We start from the raw sequence: 21111 nt of genomic DNA on the forward strand, positions 1-21111 counted from the left end.
ACCTCTTGTTTGACCCCGGTTAATCCTCCTCCCCAAAATCCACAAACAGGACTGTCCCGGTAGACCGATCCTGTCAGCCTGTTCCTGCCCCACAAAACTCATTTTGTTCTGCAGTTTAACTCCACTCCAGCGGGGAGCTTGCTGGGAGCGAGATGGAGCATTGCAGCAAGGAAGATCAAGAAGAGCATCGGTGCGATGACATAGCCTTGCTTGACCTCGTTTCGAATGGTGGATTGGATCTGTGGTGGATCCATTGGTTAGGATCACGGCTTGCACGTCATCGTGGAGCAGGCGGAGGATGGTGACAAACTTTTGGGTGCAGCCAAAACGGAGGAGGGTGTTCAGTAATCGTTGGTGGTTGACAGTGTCGAAGGCTTTCGTGAGGTCAAAGAAGGCCATGTACAAGGGTTGGTGCTGCTCTCTGCATTTCTCTTGCAGTTGCCGCACGGTGGAGAGGCTGTGGTGATGAGGCATTCTACCACATGACTTTGATAGTCTGTTCAGGGAACCATCCAACAGGGTTTCAAGGATAAAAACAAAAAACTACTGCGGATGCTGGAAATCCAAAACAAAAACAGAATTACCTGGAAAAACTCAGCAGGTCTGGCAGCATCGGTGGAGAAGAAGAGTTGACGTTTCGAGTCCACATGACCCTTCAATCAAGGATGTTGTGTGCAGACCTGCCTAATGGACTTGAGTAGGTTTTCATTTCAGATTTATTTAATTAATTGAATTTAAATTTTCCCAGCTGTTATACGTGGGATTTGGAGCTCATGACTGTAGAGCATCAGGCCAGGCCTCTGGATTACTCGTCCAGTAACATTACCATTCTGCTACTAGACCCCAAACGTGCTTATATACTCCCAAAGCTCACAAAATGCTTTAGTTACAGGGATGGGATCGGGATGAAAATTCATCTACGATAACCTATCCTGGGTGCCAGTATTTAAATGCAAGAATCCATTAGCGTAGGCTCTCTGTATTTTTTTTTAAAGTAGGAAACAAATACGTGTGGTGTGTTAATATATTTATAAGCTCCACATTCAGTTTTCACTCTCCAAACACTCCCCGCCTCCTGAAACACAGCGTTGGTCTCTGCGCGTGCTCCGTGAGAGTTGCCATTGATTGGTCGGAAAGGACACGGCGGACGCAGGGATTGGTCGGTGCGAGGAGGAAATGGATACAATGTGACCATGGGACCGGGTAAGTGTCAATTTCTCAGTCAAGCCAGCCTGTGCTTTATTAAAAAAAAGACATTTAAACAAAACCACTGCATATGTTTGTAACTTTTACTGTTGTGTTTTTTTTTTACATTAAAGATCACAGCACTATGCAGACCGTGACCAGGCTGATCTCAGTCCTCCTCTTGTTCTGTGGGCCAGCCTGGGGCGACGATGATTCCGAATGGGTGAAACTCCCCAATACATGCGAAGGTTTGTGCCCCACTGACTGCACTTGTTACACACACACACACACATGGCCTTCTGTTTTTTAAAAGTCGATATTCACGTCGCCGATACTCTCCGAACGGTGCACAATAAATGCTCTTAATCGGAAATTATTACCATTAATACAGAAAAAATATGTTTATAACGTATTTCCTTTTAACAAATCAACGAGGTTCGAATACAGAGCTACTTCCCCTTTTCGGGTCCACGATTTTTATTCCTGTGAATTGCACGTTGTTTTGGCTATTGTGCCTAATATGGACGGCAGAAGTACAATGGATTTGGTCTCATTGTGCTTCCAGTGCTTACAGGCTTTCATATAAGTCACCCAGATTCCAGTTCAAGTTCTTCTATATAAATTATTATTGGGCAAAACAATGTTAAACGTTTGAGTTAATGAAAAAAAAGAGGAACTGCTTATTTCAAGAGTAGCTTTAACATTACTCTGTTGCTGCAAGCATTGCTGTTTAATCTACTTTATAATATTTTTCATTGGGAACTTTTAGTCTGGAAGCTTTTTGGCCACAGGAATAATTTCTGAAACGTTCAGGATTCAAAAGATCATAAGAAATACAAGCAGGAGTAGGCCATTTGGCCAATCAAGCCTGCTCCACCATTCAATAGAACGTTTCTGATCTGATATAAAAATAGAGAATGCTGGAAAAACTCAGCAGGCCTGGCATCATCTGTGGAGAAAGAAACTGAGTTAATGTTTGGAGTCTGTATGACTCTTCTTCAGAGTATTTGCAGTATTTTGTTTTTATCTTAGTGGCCGATCTGATTTTTTTTTATTCATGGGATGTGGGCTTTGCTGGCTGGGCCAGCATTTATTGCCCATCCCTAGTTGCCCTTGGTGGTGAGCTACCTTCTTGAACCGCTGAAGTCCATGTGGTGTAGGTACACCCACAGCACTGTTAGGAAGGGAGTTCCAGGATTTTGACCCAGCGACGATGAGGGAGCAGCAATATACTTCCAAGTCAGGATGGTGAGTGACTTGGAGGGGAACCTCCAGGCGGTGGTGTTCCCATCTATCGGCTGCCCTTGTCTTTCTGGGTGGTAGTGGTCATGGGTTTGGAAGGTACTGCCTTGGTGAATTCCTGTAGATGGTACACACTGCTGCTACTGTACATTGGCAGTGGAGGGAGTGAATGGTTGTGGATGTGGTACAAATCAAGCAGGCTGCTTGGTCCTGGACAGTGTCAAGTTTCTTGAGTGTTGTGGGAGCTGCACTCATCCAGGGAAGTGGGGAGTATTCCATCACACTCCTGACTTGTGCCTTGGTGGACAGGCTTTGGGATGTCAGGAGGTGAGTTGCTCATTGCAGGATTCCTAGCCTCTGGCCTGCTCTTGTATTTATATGGCTAGTTCAGTTCAGTTTCTGGTCAATAGTAACTCCGGGGTGTTGATAGTGGGAGATTCAGCGATGGTAATGCAATGCCATTGAGTTTCACCCATTCGGAATCAAGGGGTGATGATTAGATCCTCTCTTGTTGGAAATGGCCATTGCCTGGCACTTGTGTGGTGCAAATACTACTTGCCATTTGTCAGCCCAAGCCTCTATATTGTCCAGGTCTTGCTGCATTTGGACATGAACTGCTTCAGCATTTGAGGAATCGTGAATGGTGCTGAATCCTCAGCGAACATCGCCACTTCTGGCCTTATGATGGAAGAAGGGTCATTGATGAAGCAGCTTGGTTGGGCTGAGGGCACAGAGAAGAGGTTTCACCAATGCCCTGTATAGTTGTAGCAAGACCTCCATACTTTTATACTTCATCCCCATTGCATTAAGGCAAATTCATTCATGTGGATGTGGGTGTCACTGGCTAGGCCAGCATTTATTGCCCATCCTGAATTGCTCTTGCTTAGAGGGCAGTTAAGAGTCAACCACATTGGTGTGGGACTGGAGGTAAGGGCAGCAGATTTCCTTCCTTAGTGAACCAGATGGGTTTTTACAACAATTGACAATGGTCATCATTAGACTTTTAATTCTGCTATGGTGGGATTTGAATCCGGGTCCCAGAGCATTACCCTGGGTCTCTGGATTACTAGTCCAGCAACAATACCACTATACCATTGCCTCCCCTATTGTGGTCTTAACTCCATTTTTCTGTCTACCACCCCACCCCCCAACCATAACTTATGATACCTTTATAGATGAAACATTGTCTAACTCAGCCTTGAATACATTCAATGACCCAGCCTCCACTGTTCTCTGTGGAAGAGAATTTCAAAGACCAATGACCTTTACAAGCAGAAATTCCTGCTCATCTCTGTTCTAAATGGGAGATCCCTTATTTTGAAACATGTCCTTATTTCTAGATTCCCCTACAAGGGGAAAACACCCTCTCAGCATCCACCCTGCCAAGCACCCTCAGAATCTTAAATGTTTCAATAAGATCAATTCTCATTCTTCTAAACTCCAGCGAGTATAAGCCCAACCTGCACAACCTTTCCTGATAAGCCAGTCCTTTCATCCCCGGAATCAGCCTAGTGAACCTTTTCCAAACCTCTAGTGCAAGTATCTCCCTCCTTAAGTAAGGAGACCAAAACTGTATACAATACTCTAGATGAAGTCTTACCAATGCCCTATATGGTTGTAGCAAGATTTCATACTTTCATACTTCATCCCCCTTGCATTAAGGCCAACATCCTAGTTGCCTTCCTAATTATTTGCTGCATCTGCATGTTAACTTTTTGTGATTCATGTACAAGGACACCCAGGTCTCTTTCAACTGCACCATTCTGCAGTGTCTATTTAAATAATTGTTACGGACAGAATTTATGTGCTTTCTTACTGTGATCAGTGTGTTTTGTATGTAAGGAGTGTGTTTTCTTACCCTTAGTGATTGTCCCAATTTAAATGATCCCACCCTAGCAGCAAGCTTTTGGTGAGTTTTAAAAATTCAGAATGTTATTTATTATCGCTGAATTTCCCCAGAGGTTTAAAACGTGATGTCTCATTCATCGATTCTCACACACAAAGATTAGATACAGATGAAAGTAAAACAATACAAATTATGATTGTCCCAATCTCTTTTGTGACAGGCCTGTAGTTCCTTAGATGAGTTGATACTTTAGTTGAAGTGAAGGTCTTGTAAAGCAGAGGATTCTCAGTAGGCTGCAAGTCTTTGTAGTCGAATTTCCAGGAGGTTGGTTCTCAGGTGAACTCAAAGTTGGAAAAGGTTGGGGGGAGTCCTTCACCCACTTTCAAGGTATTGCCGTTTATTATCTTGGCTGCTTGGATTACTCGCAGCTGGTTTGATGGATTTCCAATGGAACTCTGTCTGCAGAACATATTCTTGCTGTTATTTTTAAAGCAGACAACAAAATGGCTTCCCAACCATGTGACTTGTACAAGTTCAAAGACCTTTTTTCCAAAAGGGGTAGTGTGTTGATTATACATCTAATATTTGACACCTTGAAATTCACCCAGTCTAATTTGGATGAGGAACCATCATAATGCAATGGAAGGTCAATGGGATCCATTTGCATTTATCTAACACACTAAATTTCAATGTTTCTTTTGTCCATTGTAAAACACAAAGACTAGCTGGCCGGAATGCTACAGTTCTTTTTGGATGGTCCATCCTTAAACAAGGGGATGTGTGAATTCCCCAGATGACTGTGAATGCTCATATATAATTAGGTATTTGCTTGAGACTCAGTAATGTCTGGAGCTTGAAATGACAAAAATCACATGGTTTTCAGCAGTCATTTTAATAGCCTGTGTTCAAAATTTTAAAGTATTGATTGAAACTTCATAATATGGAAAATGACATATTCGCTTTTCTCTTTTTCCTGCCAAAATGGACATTTTCCCACGTTATACTCCATCTGCCAAATTTTTGTCCACTCACTACATATCTATATCTCTTTGCAGACTCTATGTATGCTGCTCACAACTTGTTTTCCCACCTATTTTTGTATCATCTGCAAATTTGGCTACAATACAGTTGGCCACTTCATCCAAGTCATTATTATAGATCAGGAATAGTTGAGGCCCCAGCACTGTTCCTTGTGGCACTCCACTCATCACAGTTTGCCAACCTGAAAATGATCCATTTTTGCTGATTGTTAGTTGGCCAAAACTCTGTCCATTCTAATGTATCATCCCTAACACCATTAACTCTTAGCGTGTGCTGTAAGCTTTTGTGTGGCACCTCATCAAATGCCTTTTGGAAATCCCAATACACTACATCTACTGGTTTCCCCATTATCCACCCAGCTTATTACATCCTCAAAGTACTCTTCATAAATCTGTCAAACAGAATTTCCCTTTCACAAAGCTATGTTGACTCTTCCTGATATTATTATGATTTTCTAAATGTCGTGCAACTACCTCCTTAATAATGGATTCCAGGATTTTCCCAATGACAGATGTTAAGTTAACTGGCCTATAGTTTCCTGATTTTCTGTCTCCCTCTTTTCTTAAATAGCTATGTTATATTTGTGGTTTTCCAATCCACTAGAACTTTTCCCAAGTCTAGGGAATTTTGGAAGTTTACAACCAATGCATCCACTATCTCTGCAGCCACTTCTGTTAAGACCCTCAGATGTAGGTCATCAGGCCCAGGGAACTTGTCAGCCTTTAGTTCCATTAGTTTTCCAAGTACTCTTTCTCTAGTGATCATGGTTGTTTTCCTCCCTTCCTTTTGCACCCTGCTTTTCCATTAATTTTGAGATGCTTCTAGTGTCTCCTACTTTGAAGACGTATACAAAATATTCTGAATACAACACTGCCCTTCTCTTGTGAAGACTCTGTCCCTTTAAGAGCTCTGGCCTATGGTTTTTGAAATGATGTGAAATCAGATTTGGATGATAATTGCTCTCATCCTATGCAGTAACATCAGTGGAAAGAGAAACAGTTAACATTTCAGATTTATCAGAACTGAAAATGTCATTGACCTGAAATGTTAACTCTGTTTCTGTCTCCACAGATGCTGACACAGCTGCTGCTTTTATTTCAAATGTCCAGCATCTGCAACAGATGTAATATCAGACTTATTGTGTTGATCTAGTTTTGGTCAGCTTTTGCTAGCTTTCAAGGTTGACATGTATATGTGCATGTTCCTGGTCCCAACTGCGGCTCACACTGGAGGCTACTGCTTCATTTCAGTACCTCACTCTGTGCTGTAAGTGGGAATTCCAGGTATCATGATCAGTCAGGAATTCCCTCCTGAAACACAGAGCCTCATCCCAAAATGAAGTAGCATTGTTAATTGGGAGCTGCAGGAAGAAGGTGGAGTGTGTCTGCGAATTGTCATTGGAGAGGCAGTGCCTCTGTGAACCATGGGGAAGAGATTAGAGAGAAAGAGGCCTCTGTGAAAAGGGTGGAGAGTGTGACTGCTGAGACAGCTTTTAGGAAAGTGTTAGCCTCGCTGGCCTGCCCAAAAGTCAATTTTTTTCTGTCAAGCTCGATTTATAATGTAAACATTCATGAATTTCTAGGGATTCCATAAAATAATAAATGAACCACTGTGCACAAGAGGACACAACCACGTACTGTGGCTGCGTTGTATATTCTCTACAGGATTCACTGCAACAACTGGCCAAGGCTTTTCGGCCGCATCTCACACCCATAACCTCTTCCACCTAGCAGGACAAAGGTCGTGGAAGGATTGAGACATCAAGCCCTTTCAGATCAGGTACAATACAGGTTTGATGGAAAATAAAGGTTGGTGAGACCCTCACACCAATGTTGAAAATGGATCACTTCCAAGCTATAATGACTCCTCAATTTCCCGTTTCAACATCCTTCTGGTTTGAAACGAAGGACAAAGGCACCAACACCTTTCACCACCCTGACGTATCTTATATTGCCATTCCTTCATCGGCGCTGGGTCAACATGTTAGAACTGGCTATCAACCAGCACGGTGGGACCATCTTTACCACACACACTGTAACTATTCAAGGAAGGTAGCTCACCATCAATTTCTTGAGGGCAACTCAAGATGAGCAATAAATGTTGGCCCTTCCATCCTGAGAATGAATTTTAAAAATAGTGTATAATTTTAGATTTACTCACCTTGGTTCCTAGTGCATAGGAAGCTACAGCACAAGCAGCTTTTATTCAGTGCAACTTGGCAGTCTTGTTCAAACCAGAAGGATATTGAAACAGGAAATTGAGAAGTCATTATAGTTTGGAACTGATCCATTATCAACATTAATGTGAGGGTCCCATCAACCTTTATTTTCCATCAAACCTGTATTGTACCTGATCTGAAACGGCTTGATGTCTCAATCCTTCCATTTCCTCTCATCTCCCTCTCTACCCAACCTTCCAGCTGCCCTCCAAACCCTCTGACCCTGACCTCTTGTACATCCTCTCCATCCCTTTGCTCTTCCAGTAGTTCCACTCATTCTAATACTTTAACTTGAAGTCATTTTTTGAATATGCATCTGTGACATGTTCTGTGATGTTATTGGTGCTACATAATGAAAGTTGTTGCTGATAACATAGGATGCTAAAAGTGGGGGAGGCAGGGGGTAAAAGATTATGTTCCCCAGCTTGGGCATAACCTCGTCAAATACTCGACAAGCTTCTATCAAAATCTTTACTCTCAAATCTTTTAGGCTGGAGTAGATGTGTGCATTTTACTATGATATTGTAACTATCAGGTTGACCAGTCCAGTGAAATAACCATGCTCAACTGAAAACATTTGTAATCTTGTGATGGGCACACTGACTACACAATCCTCTGTGCCACTTGTTCATACACTATCTCTCTTGCTAGTATTTTTGACTATTTTCTTTCTGCAAAGATAGTTTCCGTTTTCTTAAGCCGGTGGGGAGTTATATTTCAAATTAACTAAATTGTCAGTCTTACCAAGGTGGCTGACGCAGTATACAGAAATATTAAACTGGTCCCATAGATAGTGCCCTTTTAAGGTTGGAATTGAAGTACTGTGTTAAGGCAGATTTGAGGAAGTTTTGCTCTGTACTTAGCTGTGGTATATGTACCAGACAGCACTTCATGTTGACCATGCAGCCTGTAAATGACTAAGCTTTTTACTTATTGTTAATTTCAAACTGAATTGAAATGTGTTGCTTTATCAATTGTTCCTCTTTTGGAACAAAAGTTGAAGCGAGAGACAGTGTTGCCATTTCTCTTTTGTTTGTTTCCATTTCAAGAAACAGTCACAACCGATTTTATTCATTGACTGAGAGGCAGAGCAAAGATAGTTTCCTTTTTCTTAAATCGGTGGGGAGTTATATTTCAAATTAACTAAATAGTCAGTCGTACTGAGGTGGCCGGTGTAGTACACACAAATATTAAACTGGTCCTTTTAAAAGTGCCCTTTTAAGGTTGGAAATGAGGTATTGTCATAGGGCAGATTTGAGGAAGTTTTGGTCTGTACTTAGATGTGGTATATGCACCAGACGGCACTTCATATTGACCCTGGGCACTTGATAAAGTGGCAAATACCAGCTCTAAAATTAATCACTTTGAGCACAAACACTCACAAAAATACACTAATATCACTGTATTACAACAAAACAAAATCACTGGTCAGCATTCGATTCTTCAGCCCTTTGAAAGCGAAAGATGGTTAGTGTTTCAGGTGGGACACCGCATGAAAACCAGATTCATGCTAGAGAAGCGATCTTCTAGAAATGGCCAATCTAAATGAGGATTTGATCACAATGGCAGAAGGAGTGAAAGAAACAACTGAAATTGAAAGGTATTATTAAATCTTCCATTAACAGCTATTAACGGATTCCCATTGTTTGTCTCTTTACAAAATATTTAGTGGATTTGCACACTTGAATATATTCAAACAATATGAGACTGATGTTAAAACTCCTAAGTGAAACATTCAGAGTGTTCTTGCAGCACTTCCTTTGAACCACTGAGAGCATATTCCAGACCCAAGCTCTCCATAGCTTTGGCGAGTGTCAGGCATTTTGGCTACATGACCAGCCCAACTCAAATAATGTAGTGTACAATATTCCTTTTCTGCTTAAATAACAAAGTCTGCATTTTCAATTATTCTTCCTTTGATATCTATCTTTTTTTTTACTCCTTAGTTTGCAAGTACCTTGCTGTGGAACTAAAATTGGCTTTTGAAGAAACAGGAAAAACCAATGAGGTGATTGATACCAAATACGGCTTTCTGGAAGGAAAGGGGTCGAAAATAAAATACAGGCACTCGTAAGCAAATTCCTGCAAGTTCACTTATTTTTGTAAGGGTAACTGGTATTTATACTTCAATGAATTCTTTCTCTTTATTTTTCTTTCTGGACCCTGACAAAAACAAAATAAGATAATCTGCTCCTAGACGTCTTCAAAAGAAATTTTGAACCCACTGTTAGCAAACACAGTCAAATCTCTTCCCGTCCTAGTGGAGACTGGTTGGTGTAAAAGGCAGGTTACCTTCAGTGAACACTGGCTACCGTCTTTGTTTTCAGGTTGAATTCAAACTCGAGTCTGAGACAGAGGGGATAAAAATCTGCTGGTGGAAGTGCACTTTCTCGAATGACTTTGGCACAACTTCAACTCTGTCTATAGTGGGTACAGTGGGTTCATTGCACAGAACTGCACATCATTTGGCAAAATTAGTTGCTAAATTTTCAATCGTGCGCAGTAAAGATGTATGAATCACCAATGTTTGGCAAGTGCAATTGCCACATTGGTATAATCAGGGATGAGGTTCAGAAATGGGGGTTAGGACATATTGGGGCAAATTGGAATGTGTTTTGCTCTGTATCTGGTTTCGTTTGACCATACCTGGGTAGTGCTTGATGTAGACATAAATGCTGGGCGTAAGAACATTCTCAAACACTGGTTCGTACTCCTTGGAGTAGAAAATTCATCCGCTTGCAAGTAAGAAAGTAAAAGGGAAAACGGTAGTTTTAAAAAGGCAATATTTCAGTTGTTGGACTGGAGACCTGTTTCTGTTTGGACATTTTCTCCAACAGCTTCCTTGTGTTATTTGCTAGACTGAAGTTTCTAAAATCAAACTTAATTATTTTTAGGAAGCAAATTCTGCATCTCAATTCTCTGCAGTAGTTGAATTAACATAACCTTTAAATCCAGTAAATTGTTTTCAGGAGAAAACATGGGATGCGCACCATGTTCTCCCATTACTTAACGTGGAAAAATAATATGCCATGAGCTACTGAGAGGCAACTGGAATGATTTTGAGATTACAGGGATTGGATTATGAGGAATGATTATGAGGCATGTTCTCACTGGAAGAAGTGATGGTTGAGAGGTAATGATCACTGTTTTAGGATTCTGAAGAACCAGATGATGTAGTTCATGACAAGCTATTTCACCTTGCCAAGAACAGTAGAATTAGAGGACACGGACTGTGTTTGTAGGAGATCAATAGCAATTTAAAGAAGAAAAATGATGAAAAAACAGCAGGATGGGATGGGGCAAATGAAGAGGTGGAGGATTGAATGCACAATTGAAGGAAATATTTCTGAGCAGATTTTTGAAAGCAGTGAGGAAGGTGGAAAGAGTTAGGGAGAAACTTCCAAATGATAGGAATGTGGTGCTTGAATGAGCATCCTTTATTGGTAAACATCGGAAGACAATTAGGAATGCAGTGATATCAGCAGAGTAAGGTACTTGTGGGCATGAAAAACTAGAGGAGATCTCCATATGTGGAGTGAGACCATGGAGCAATTTGTAAGTAAAGATGAAAGTTTTGAAGCCAATTGGCTGCACCAGGAGGAGTCATTCGACCACGGAAGTGGTTCTTATAATTCAGAAAGTCAGATGGTGAAGGATATACCTGGAGCCAATCTTTACATATTTTTATAAGCATTTATTTGTAGAGATGCACATTACAAACATCTCCTAACCCAACAATCACAGTTTCAGTTTGTGTATATTTTAAGGGACAGAAATAAATCCCTACTTAATGCCCGCTACCTATATTCAATTAATATACAATTGACAGTGGTAGGGATAATGGGAATGTCAGGACTTGAGGCATTGCTTTGTGAATTAATTCTAACATAGCAGGTTGAGTCTTTAGACCGATTAGGAGAGTATTTGGTGGGGGTCAGTCATGGAGCCTCAAAGGTTTGAAGAAATGAACTCCGGTTTTGGCATCAGTGGGGGAGTGGTAAATGTGAAGGTGGGTTGTTTTGTACAGTTGGACGAAATTAGTTTTCATAATGGATACTGAGGAATTAAGCTCAGTTTGGATCAAACAGTATGCCAATGTTTTGCATCTCATGTCTTGGCCTGAGATGGTTTCTGGGTGTGTTGGGGCAGAGGAAGAAGTTTGATGGAGTTGATAGTCGAAGCCATTGATCACTGGAAGGAGTTAAAGAGGATTGGCTTCAGTTTTACTTGCATTAAGCTGGATGAAATTCAGGCTTACCCAGGACTCATTGAAGGACAGGTAGTTGAAGGGTGTAGCAACAGTCGTGATTGATGGAGGAGATGGCACTAGGTCATTGTCAGTATTCAAGTGGAAGTTGACTCAGTGCTTAGTATAATATTGTTAGGGTGTAGCATGTAAAGAAAGAGCAGGAATAGATGGACCTCTGGGAATTGGCTAGGTGAAGAGAGAGGGACCTAGTGCTTACTTCACCAACAACTAACTTTTTAATTGACCTAAAATTATGTCAGTGAGACTTTGTAGCCTTAAAGGGCCAGGTCACTTTATACACATTAGTAAAACACCACATAGTTATGACAGTTAGCTTTAAACAAAACAAAAAAATTTTTAATCTTAGAGACAGAAATCTAGATTAATCTGCCTGACCGCAGAGAAGAGCTAAATATAGATTTGGAATAGCAAAGGGCTAAATTTATCACATTAGAATCTGAAAATAAAATACTCCAGTATGACAAAAGGTTTACTTGTTAACTGTACTCATTTTCTTTTCTCTCGAAGTGACATTCGGTTGATTGAAGTAACTGAAAACATTTGTAACCGGCTGTTGGAATATAATTTACACAAGGAGCGAACTGGGAGTAATCGCTTTGCAAAGGTAAGCACTGCTGAAATATCTTGGGTAAAGCAGTTTTGTTCTGGGTTTTGCTGATGCTGGGTGCCATGGTGGACTTTGTATTTGATGTATAGTGGCTTCCACATTGACGGATCATTGTCTGTGACGAAATGACTGTAAATTTATTAAGTCACAATTGGCTCTTTTTTTTTTGGTCTTAGGAATGTGAGTGACTTTGCCAAAAGCACATTTATTGCCCATCCCTAGTTGTCTTGAGAAGCTGGTGATGAACCTTCTACCTGAACAAGTGTAATTTTTGTGCTAATGATGTTAGGTAGGGAATATCAGGACTTTGACCCAAGAACAATCAAGGACATACATGTCCAAGTGGGGTTGGTGTGTGACTTGGAGGAGAACTTGGAAATGGTATTCCCATAATTTTGTACAGAGCTGGAAGGTGCTGTGAAAATAAATTTGGTGAGTTGCGGCAGTGCATCCTGTAGATAATGCAAACTTCAAGCATTTTTAATAGAGCGTTTTTATTGCAGATTTAAAAATCTAGGCCTTTTCTTTCTTCCCACTTCCTGGGCATCTGTGCTTACTTACCTTCTCCTGCCTTCACAATGCAACACTGCTTACTACTCCTCGCAGTCTTCACAAATTAAGTGCAGATGAGGGATGTCCTTCGGCTCATCATGCTAATGCTTGCATAGAATCCTGGGGTTTATCTTGCCTTTACTTACACTAGCTGCCTATCATTGTAATAATTCTGAGAGTTAGATACTGAGTTTTACCTCCACTACATAATCCAGAAGGTCATTCCAGATGTCATCGCTATTTCAGTGAAGGAATACTTATTGACAAAATGACTGAAGAAATATTCAATGCTGAACCTGACTTGTACCAAAGCCCCCTGTCCTGCCAGAATGATTTAACTTAAAATATATAGTTTATCTTTTCTATTCCATGTAGTATCCTATATACATATTTTGCAGTCAGGGACAAAGTAATGGTGCTCGCCACTGACCTCAAAGAAAGTTGCCTACAAAGATCAAGTTAGCATGACTTTCCCCTTTCCCAATGGCAATTTAAATCTGGTGCCAAGTTAAGGGAATCTCCAGGCATCCAAGAACAGTGATGACAGCAAGCAAGGTAAGTAGTCAATCACATTGAAATATTCTCACAGAGCGCAAACCAGGAAGTTAAAAGCACTGAATCCCTTTACTTCTAATTTAAAATTTCAGATGGCAAAATAAATGACTTATGGTTGGATTAAACTGGAAGCTAAAGATAAACTTAAGAGTCATCACAGCACAGAACGAGGCCATTTAGCCCATCAAGTCTCTCTGTAAAGCAAAACAATCAGCCCAATTCGCCCATTCTTATCCCCGTAGCCCTACACATTTTTTTTCCCCTCGTGCTTACCCAATTTTCTTTTGAAATCATTGATCGTCTCTGCATCCACCAACCTTGTAAGTAGCAAGGCCCAGGCTATCACCGAGCACTGCATAAAGTAGTTTTTCCTCCCATTTCCCCTGCACCTCTGGCTCAAAACATGAAATCTGTGCTCCCTAGTCCTGTACCATCAGCTAATGGGAACAGCTTTACTTTGTTCTTCAACCCTCGAACCATTCTGATAAATTTCTACTTAAATTTGTCAATTTAAATTTTTCATCATAATGGACAAATTTTGCATTCCACAAATTTAAAATTAAAATTTTCAGACCAGTGAAGGTGTTTATCAATTATTATGAAGTTAGTCAATTAGCTATTTGAAGACTAGTTCATCATTTAACAAGGTGTTATTTTTTTCAAAGGTTTTTACAGCATAAGATGGATATTCTTGTCAGTTCAGTGATTTCTAATTCACTGCAATCTAGGGGGACCTCAACAATGTACCCTCTTAAGAAGGATGGAATCACTACAGCAACTACTGAATCTCTGGGTTTTTCTGCACATATGTGGTCTCCCAAAATTGCTGCCAGTTTCTCAGGAGTAAGGACGGTAAAAACTGCCAGTCTTGCTGGCATTACCACTGCAGAATCCATGCCATAGAAGATCTCATCATAATCACCTTGCTTTATGGCTGCTAGCTAGATCAGAATTATGAATGAGATTCCAAATTACAAAGTAATAAGCTAGAAGCAAGAGTGAAATATATCTTTTTAAACAAGAAAATCAAAGAGAAATATCAAGTGCTTTATTTTACTTCTTTCCAAACCAGGGAATGAGTGAGACATTCCAGACTCTCCATGGCCTTGTTCACAAAGGTGTAAAAGTTGTTATGGACATCCCCTATGAGCTCTGGAATGAGACATCGGCTGAGGTCTCTGACATGAAGAAGCAGGTATGCGAAGAGCATCTGATCTACAATGTGGGGGTGGGGGGGGGGGATGGGGGAGTGGGTGGCAGATCTAGTACTGCTTTCCAAGGAAAAATAATAACACCAGCCATAATTACTATTTCCAGTTCCCTTGATTCTTCAGTTGTAAGATGCGCTGTCCAATATGGAGCTGGAGCAAAGAGACCAGGAATATTCTAGATTTCATCTCTGGTCTGGGTTCAGTGAGCTGATCTAGGACTGAAGGACATTGAGGTGCTACAAACAGGAGGGGTGAAATCAGTCAGTATTTCAGCTCCTGACAACTATCCAGGATCTCTCTTGGAAGTGTGTGTGTTTATGTACTGTGATGTCCTTTGAGGTTGAATAGGGTCATGGGAAATGGGCTATCAATCAAGGTACTGGAGCGTGCTCAGCACCAGTGGAACATTATTCTAGTCTAGGTTAGTGCCTTCAGGAAAGGAAGAAGAAAAGTAAGAGGTGAAAATATTGTTATGCTATTGATTATGGGCTTCATCCTGCCAGTGTACTTCATAGTGACCCAGATCTCAACAATATGGTAGCAATAATGTTTATAAAGTGCATATAAATTGGTTTAAAGATAAATACTCCTCAATCTCAAAATTAAATAAAAGCTATTTTATATTAAAACAACTGAGTTTAATTTTTGGAAAAATATACAGTCTATATAGCCAAATTCATTTTCTTGGTTGTGGTGGGGGGAGGGGAATGGTCGATGAGGACCAGGCTGTGCCCAGTGGAAATATTTTGAGTTTTTTTTGGAGGGGGTGGGGGGTGAATGGGGATCCTAACCCTCAAGGGCAGTGGAGCACTGGAGGGAAGTGGCTCAATAAATGGGACAGGGCTGCTTTCACACACTCCTTTAGAATTCATTTTAAGTTGTTGAGTGCTGCTGTATGATACGAGTAAGTTCAAAAATATCCCAACTGCATGGTCACCACATGGTGATTTTCTACATGAAATATATTATTCTTGGACTGCCATTAACCAACAAAATACAAGAGAAGACCAAGAAACAGTAGTTTTTCTTTAAAACCATTTAGGGAATAGTTGGCAATTTTCAAAAATTAATTTACAGGATGTGGGTGTCGCTGGCTAGGCCAGTATTTATTGCCCATCCCTAACTGCCCTTGAGAAGATGGTGGTGAGCTGCCTTCTTGAACCGCTGCAGTCCATGTGGTGTAGGTACACACACAGTGCTGACAGGGAGGGAGTTCCAGGATTTTGACTCAGCGACAGTGAAGGAACAGCGAAATATTTCCAAGTCAGGACAATGAGTGGCTTGGAGGGGAACTTCCAGACAGTGGTGTTCTCATGTTTCTGCTGCCCTTGTCCTTCTAGATGGTAGTGGTCGTGGCTTTGGAAGGTGCTGCCTAAAGAGCCTTGGTGAGTTTCTGCAGTGCACCTTGTAGATGGTACACACTGCTGACACTGTTCGTTGGTGGTGGAGGGAATGAATGTTTGTGGATGGGGTGCCAATCAAGCTGGCTGCTTTGTCATGGATGATGTCAAGCTTCTTGAGTGTTGTTGGAGTTGCACTTATCCAGGCAAGGGGAGAGTATTCCATCACACTCCTAACTTGTGCCTTTATAGATGGTGGACAGGCTTTGGGGAGTCAGGAGGTGAGTTACTCGCCGCAGAATTCCTAGCCACTGTATTTATGATATGCAATGCAGATAAATATACTTTCCCTATAAGCAGTGAAGCTGTGTTGGTACTTGTCTAACTCCAAGTATGTGCTCTCTGTTTTATACCCCAGTGTGATGTAATGGTGGAAAAGTATGAGGATGTTATTGAGGACTGGTATAAAAATCATCAGGAGGAAGACCTCACCATATTCCTCTGTGAACGGCATGTGCTGAAGGCCCATGAGACAGGTATAAACCTTTCTAACACTAGTAGTCCTGATGACATGCACTGCATTTAGGCTGCTTTAATTTTTACTGCAGACAGAACAATCATTCCTGGATAGAAAGCAGCCACAGTAACCCTGAGAGGGAGTAAAACCAAATTTTCCCATGTCTTTCTGAATTGCCATGGCATCTTTTACCTGTTAAAGGTGTGCATAATTGCGAGTTGTAGTTACAGTAATGGATCTATCTCCCAGTCCTATTTTGGTATCTTGAGTTGAGAGGGACAGCAAACGTATGATCCCCAGCCTCCATCTGCTCCTTTCTTGCGTATTCCCAAATGTTAAAGGAGCCTTATCACAGGAAATGGAGATAAATAAATGGCATGTCGTATCTGTTGGCAATGCACAAATGAAGCCATTGCATATTCACAGTGTAGCAATGCAGTAAAGCATCATTTGTCCTTTAGCAAAAATAGCTGGAAAAACTCAGCAGGTCTGACAGCATCTGTGGAGAGGAAGACAATTAACGTTTCGAGTCCATATGACTTTTCATCAGAACTGAAGGGAAATAGAAATGAGGTGAAATATAAGCTGTTTAAGGGGAGTGGGACAGGTAGAGCTGGATAGAGGGCCAGTGATAGGTGGAGGCAAAGGAGAGATTGCCAAAGATGTCATAGACAAAAGGACAAAGGGGTGTTGACGGTGGTGATATTAGCTAAAGGATGTGCTAACGGTGACATTAAGGGTAGAAAGCAGGATAAGCAAGTGACAGATAGCCCTAGTGGGGGTGGGGTGGGGGGAAGGGATCGAAATAAGCTAAAAGGTGGAGATAAAACAATGAATGGAAATAAATTTTAAAATAATAATAGAAATAGATGGGAAAAGAAAAATATATTAAAAGAATATAATGATTATTAGAAAAAAGGGGATCGGAAAGGGGGTGGGGATAGAGGAGAGAGTTCATGATCTAAAGTTGTTGAACTCACTGTTAAGTCCGGAAGGCTGTAAAGTGCCTAGTCGGAAGATGAGGTGCTGTTCCTCCAGTTTGCGTTGAGCTTCACTGGAACATTGCAGCAGGCCAAGGATGGACATGTGGGCATGAGAGCAGGGTGGTGTGTTGAAATGGCAAGTGACAGGGAGGTCTGGGTCATGCTTGCTGACAGACCGAAGGTGTGTGCGCTAAAGAAAACTAAGTAATTTTCCAAAGATTCCTGCACAAAGATGAATCAATTTGAATCTATTTCAGAATGTTTAAGGGAAAAGTGGAATGGACAGAAGGGGGACCCTGCAGTGATCGATGAAGAGAAGAAGAAGAAAAAAAAGAAGAAAAATAAGGATAAAGACGGTAAGGAAGGGAATAGCAAGAAAGAAAAAAAAGGAAAGAAGAAAAAGAGACAAGAAGCGGACAGTGACCAAGAAGGGGGAAAAGACATGTCGTCTGATGATGAGCAAACCCAACAGAAATCACCTCCATCCCACAGACCTGATGAACTGTAAAGACTGAAGGACTAGGCCAGAAAGTATTGGTTCAGAACAGTGTGTTAAAGAGCATTGCTAGTAAAAGGACAGTAACCCAAACCCAGTGGACTGTTTTCATAATATGAATTTAAATAGCTTTAAATTAATTGGATACATTGACAAAAAAAGTCACTTATCTGACTGTTAGTTTGTCCATTTATACATAATGGTCACCTGCAATAACCCCATTTTCTACCATCCCTTCCTATTTCTGAGTGACATTGACGTAGAACAAGGCAGACTGTGTCTTCTGTTCTATTGCTTGAATTTAAGCAAGTTACTGTTGACATTTTATGCTTGAATGCCCCTTCCTGCCTTTTTTTTAAAGGGTATTTTAAAATGTTTTCTTGGACATGTAGATCCAGAGTTGTAGGAACTGGAAAATTAATCTATATTACACCTCTGGTAGTTTAGCCAGTGGTAGGGAATTCATGATTGATTAATTTTGTGTTGAAATTTTGACTTATAATTGGGAAATTATGGCACTACATTCAAAACGCCAGTTGTTTTGAGGTAGATGATCCAATATTGTGAAGCGTCGTGGATGCTTGGAAGCTAATCCCATGATTTCTAATTTGTCAAAACACCAAGGAGAGACCCAGTATGAAGCATGCACCAAAGCTGAAATATAAAATCAATTTATAACCTTTCAAGGTTACTGGTCTTCAATTTCAAGAAAACAAAAGGAGTTGAGAAATGCATCTCCCAAAACAGTGGTACAGATCTCGAAATAACATCTTAAAAAAAAAAGCAGAATTTCACGTATTTAGTTCCTGTAAGCTTTTGGTTTCGTTGTAGGAAATAAAAATTCCACTATATACTAGTCAAAGTCACGTATTTTCCATTTTCATGGAAAGTCAAATGGGATTGCAAAATGTGGTCTCCAAAACACCAGTAAAAATTGTGGAATCCCATGTAATAAGAACGGAATTTGACTTATAAATCACCATAAATCAATGGCCCTCTGACTTTCATTTGATCTAAACTGCTTGTGTAGAATTTGAGTTCTGTATGGATGACAAAAACACACTATTCTTTCATCTACTACAAAAAAGTGACTCATAACTGAGCATTGTAACCAAATAAATGTGTGCATTCAGCAATGGATGGGCAACAAATACCGGCCTTGCCAGCAATGCGCGCATTCCGTGCACAAAAATAAATGCTGTCGGCTAATTGGATTTAAAGAAAAAAAATCTAAACTCCTTTCTGCCATACAGTGTGCAAAGTCACATGATAAAACTTAGCAGGAGCATTTCGAAAAACATTAATTGTTTTAAAGCTAAGTTGCCATTTCAAGGCAATAATCTGTGTCTTGGGGTTTGGATGACCTGAATAAGCTTATCCACTCTCATTCACGTGGTCTATGAATTTGGCCAAATTGACAGAGACAGACAAACACGCACAGACGCTTACAAAAAAGAGACATCATTCAATTCAGTGAAATGAAGGTCCCTAGGCTTGCAGTACTCAGGCTTGTAATGGGCACAGTTGTCTTGATTCTAGGAATTTTCCACTCATCTCTGCCAGTGACTTCTGTAAATCAGTAACCACTTGTGCTGTTACTGTTCCTTACGATGGAAACTACTAATCATTTGGGGCATGGTGGCGTGGAAATTCCCAACACATATCTACCCAAATATAGACACAAACCTCTGGGAAAAGTAATTTTCTACCTATTTGCTAAAGCCCCAATTATACCCTTCCATATGCTTGTTGCATGTGGCTTTTATGCTCATTCTGATTGACTGTTGGCGGCACAATTTCACAGCACCAGAATAATTTAAAGCTACTTAATGACTGGTCCTAAAGTGTTTTTCTGGACTCCTTTGGAAATCATCCAGTTTAACTGTTCTTATTCAAATGTCAAGAATGTTCATTATTGGCAGCAGGAATTAGTCAAAGCGGGTCTTGTGTTACACCTTGGCAGAGTGCTCCAAACTGGCGTGGACACGATGGGCTGAATGGCCTCTTTCTGCGCCTTAACCTTTCTATGGTTCTAACTCCTGGAGCAGAATGCGTATTTGCGCCCACAAATACACCGACAGAAACAGGCTCCTTACAGAAGAATGGTGCTTTACACTCCCTTTCCTGCCCTATGCTCCTCCTCAAGCACACAAGGAAAGTGGGAGGGGAATTACTCCAGAGAATCCAGAGGCAGAGGTTTGGAGGAAGCACACCTATGTGATCTCTTAGTCGGAATAATGCTGCAGTGCAAGGAAAATCTGGAGTGTGGTTGTTTTTATTCTAATGGAAGCAGATAAAGAATTGAGTGAAAATGTAGCATGAAGCTGTTCATCAGAACTCTTTCAGAAGCTGGCTGATCAGCTGTGTTTTTCTGTTTTTATTCATTGTTTTTAAGCTTCAACACTCAATAAATAGTTATAGTCATGTATTTAATCTGTAAATACCAAAGTGTGTCCTGAATCATTTCCAGCTGGGATATTCCTCTTTACCTTTCATTAAGTGAATGATTCAATGGTAAATGCAATTGGGCAAAAGTCAACTGTGCACCCCCCCACTCCCTAGCATAGACCCTTTGCAACAGGCCTCTTACTTAATTTTAGTGTATCAAAATTTGCATTATAGTTCCTTATTGTTTTGAGCCTTGGCTGTGACCATCATTGGCCACTTGTGGGGTAAGATACATTGTTTGTCAGAAAATGCGCACTTCCTTGATTCCCTTGATTGTGGCACATTTCGGGCAGGACAGGACTGCCCCCCCACCCCAGAGATGCCTCAATACCCTGAGCTAAAATTCTGAACTGGGGCCATTTGCATATGTTAGAGGGGGAGCTAACTGGCTTCTGCCAAGAAGTCACATCAGTTTGGGGGGAGAAACTTGTTGTAGCAGGCCTTGGGAAGCCAACTAAGCAGAAGGAATAGGTAGCCCGTTGATTCCGCGCCCCCCACCAACAAAACCTTATTTCAAGGTCCACAAATGGTTAAGCTCTTCACTTTTAGCCCAACAACCACTTCTGTTTGCCTGTGAACAGCGAATTCCAGAATCGATCT

The 21111-nt window shown here is 40.9% G+C and overlaps 1 protein-coding gene across 1 annotated transcript; it reads left to right on the top strand.

Moving 5' to 3' along the window:
* The first annotated feature begins 617 nt into the window (after nucleotides 1-617).
* cnpy3 (canopy FGF signaling regulator 3) lies at nucleotides 618-20504 on the top strand. Its single transcript, XM_078547570.1, has 7 exons — nucleotides 618-1203; nucleotides 1320-1433; nucleotides 9479-9602; nucleotides 12310-12406; nucleotides 14589-14711; nucleotides 16486-16603; nucleotides 17825-20504. The coding sequence occupies exons 1-7, from the start codon at nucleotides 1194-1196 to the stop codon at nucleotides 18073-18075; spliced, it is 837 nt and encodes a 278-aa protein (XP_078403696.1). The 5' UTR covers nucleotides 618-1193; the 3' UTR covers nucleotides 18076-20504.
* Nucleotides 20505-21111: the final 607 nt, after the last annotated feature.

This window comes from Cetorhinus maximus, chromosome 8 (genome assembly GCF_964194155.1).
Source record: "Cetorhinus maximus chromosome 8, sCetMax3.hap1.1, whole genome shotgun sequence".
In the NCBI taxonomy this organism is placed as follows: Eukaryota; Metazoa; Chordata; class Chondrichthyes; order Lamniformes; family Cetorhinidae; genus Cetorhinus; species Cetorhinus maximus.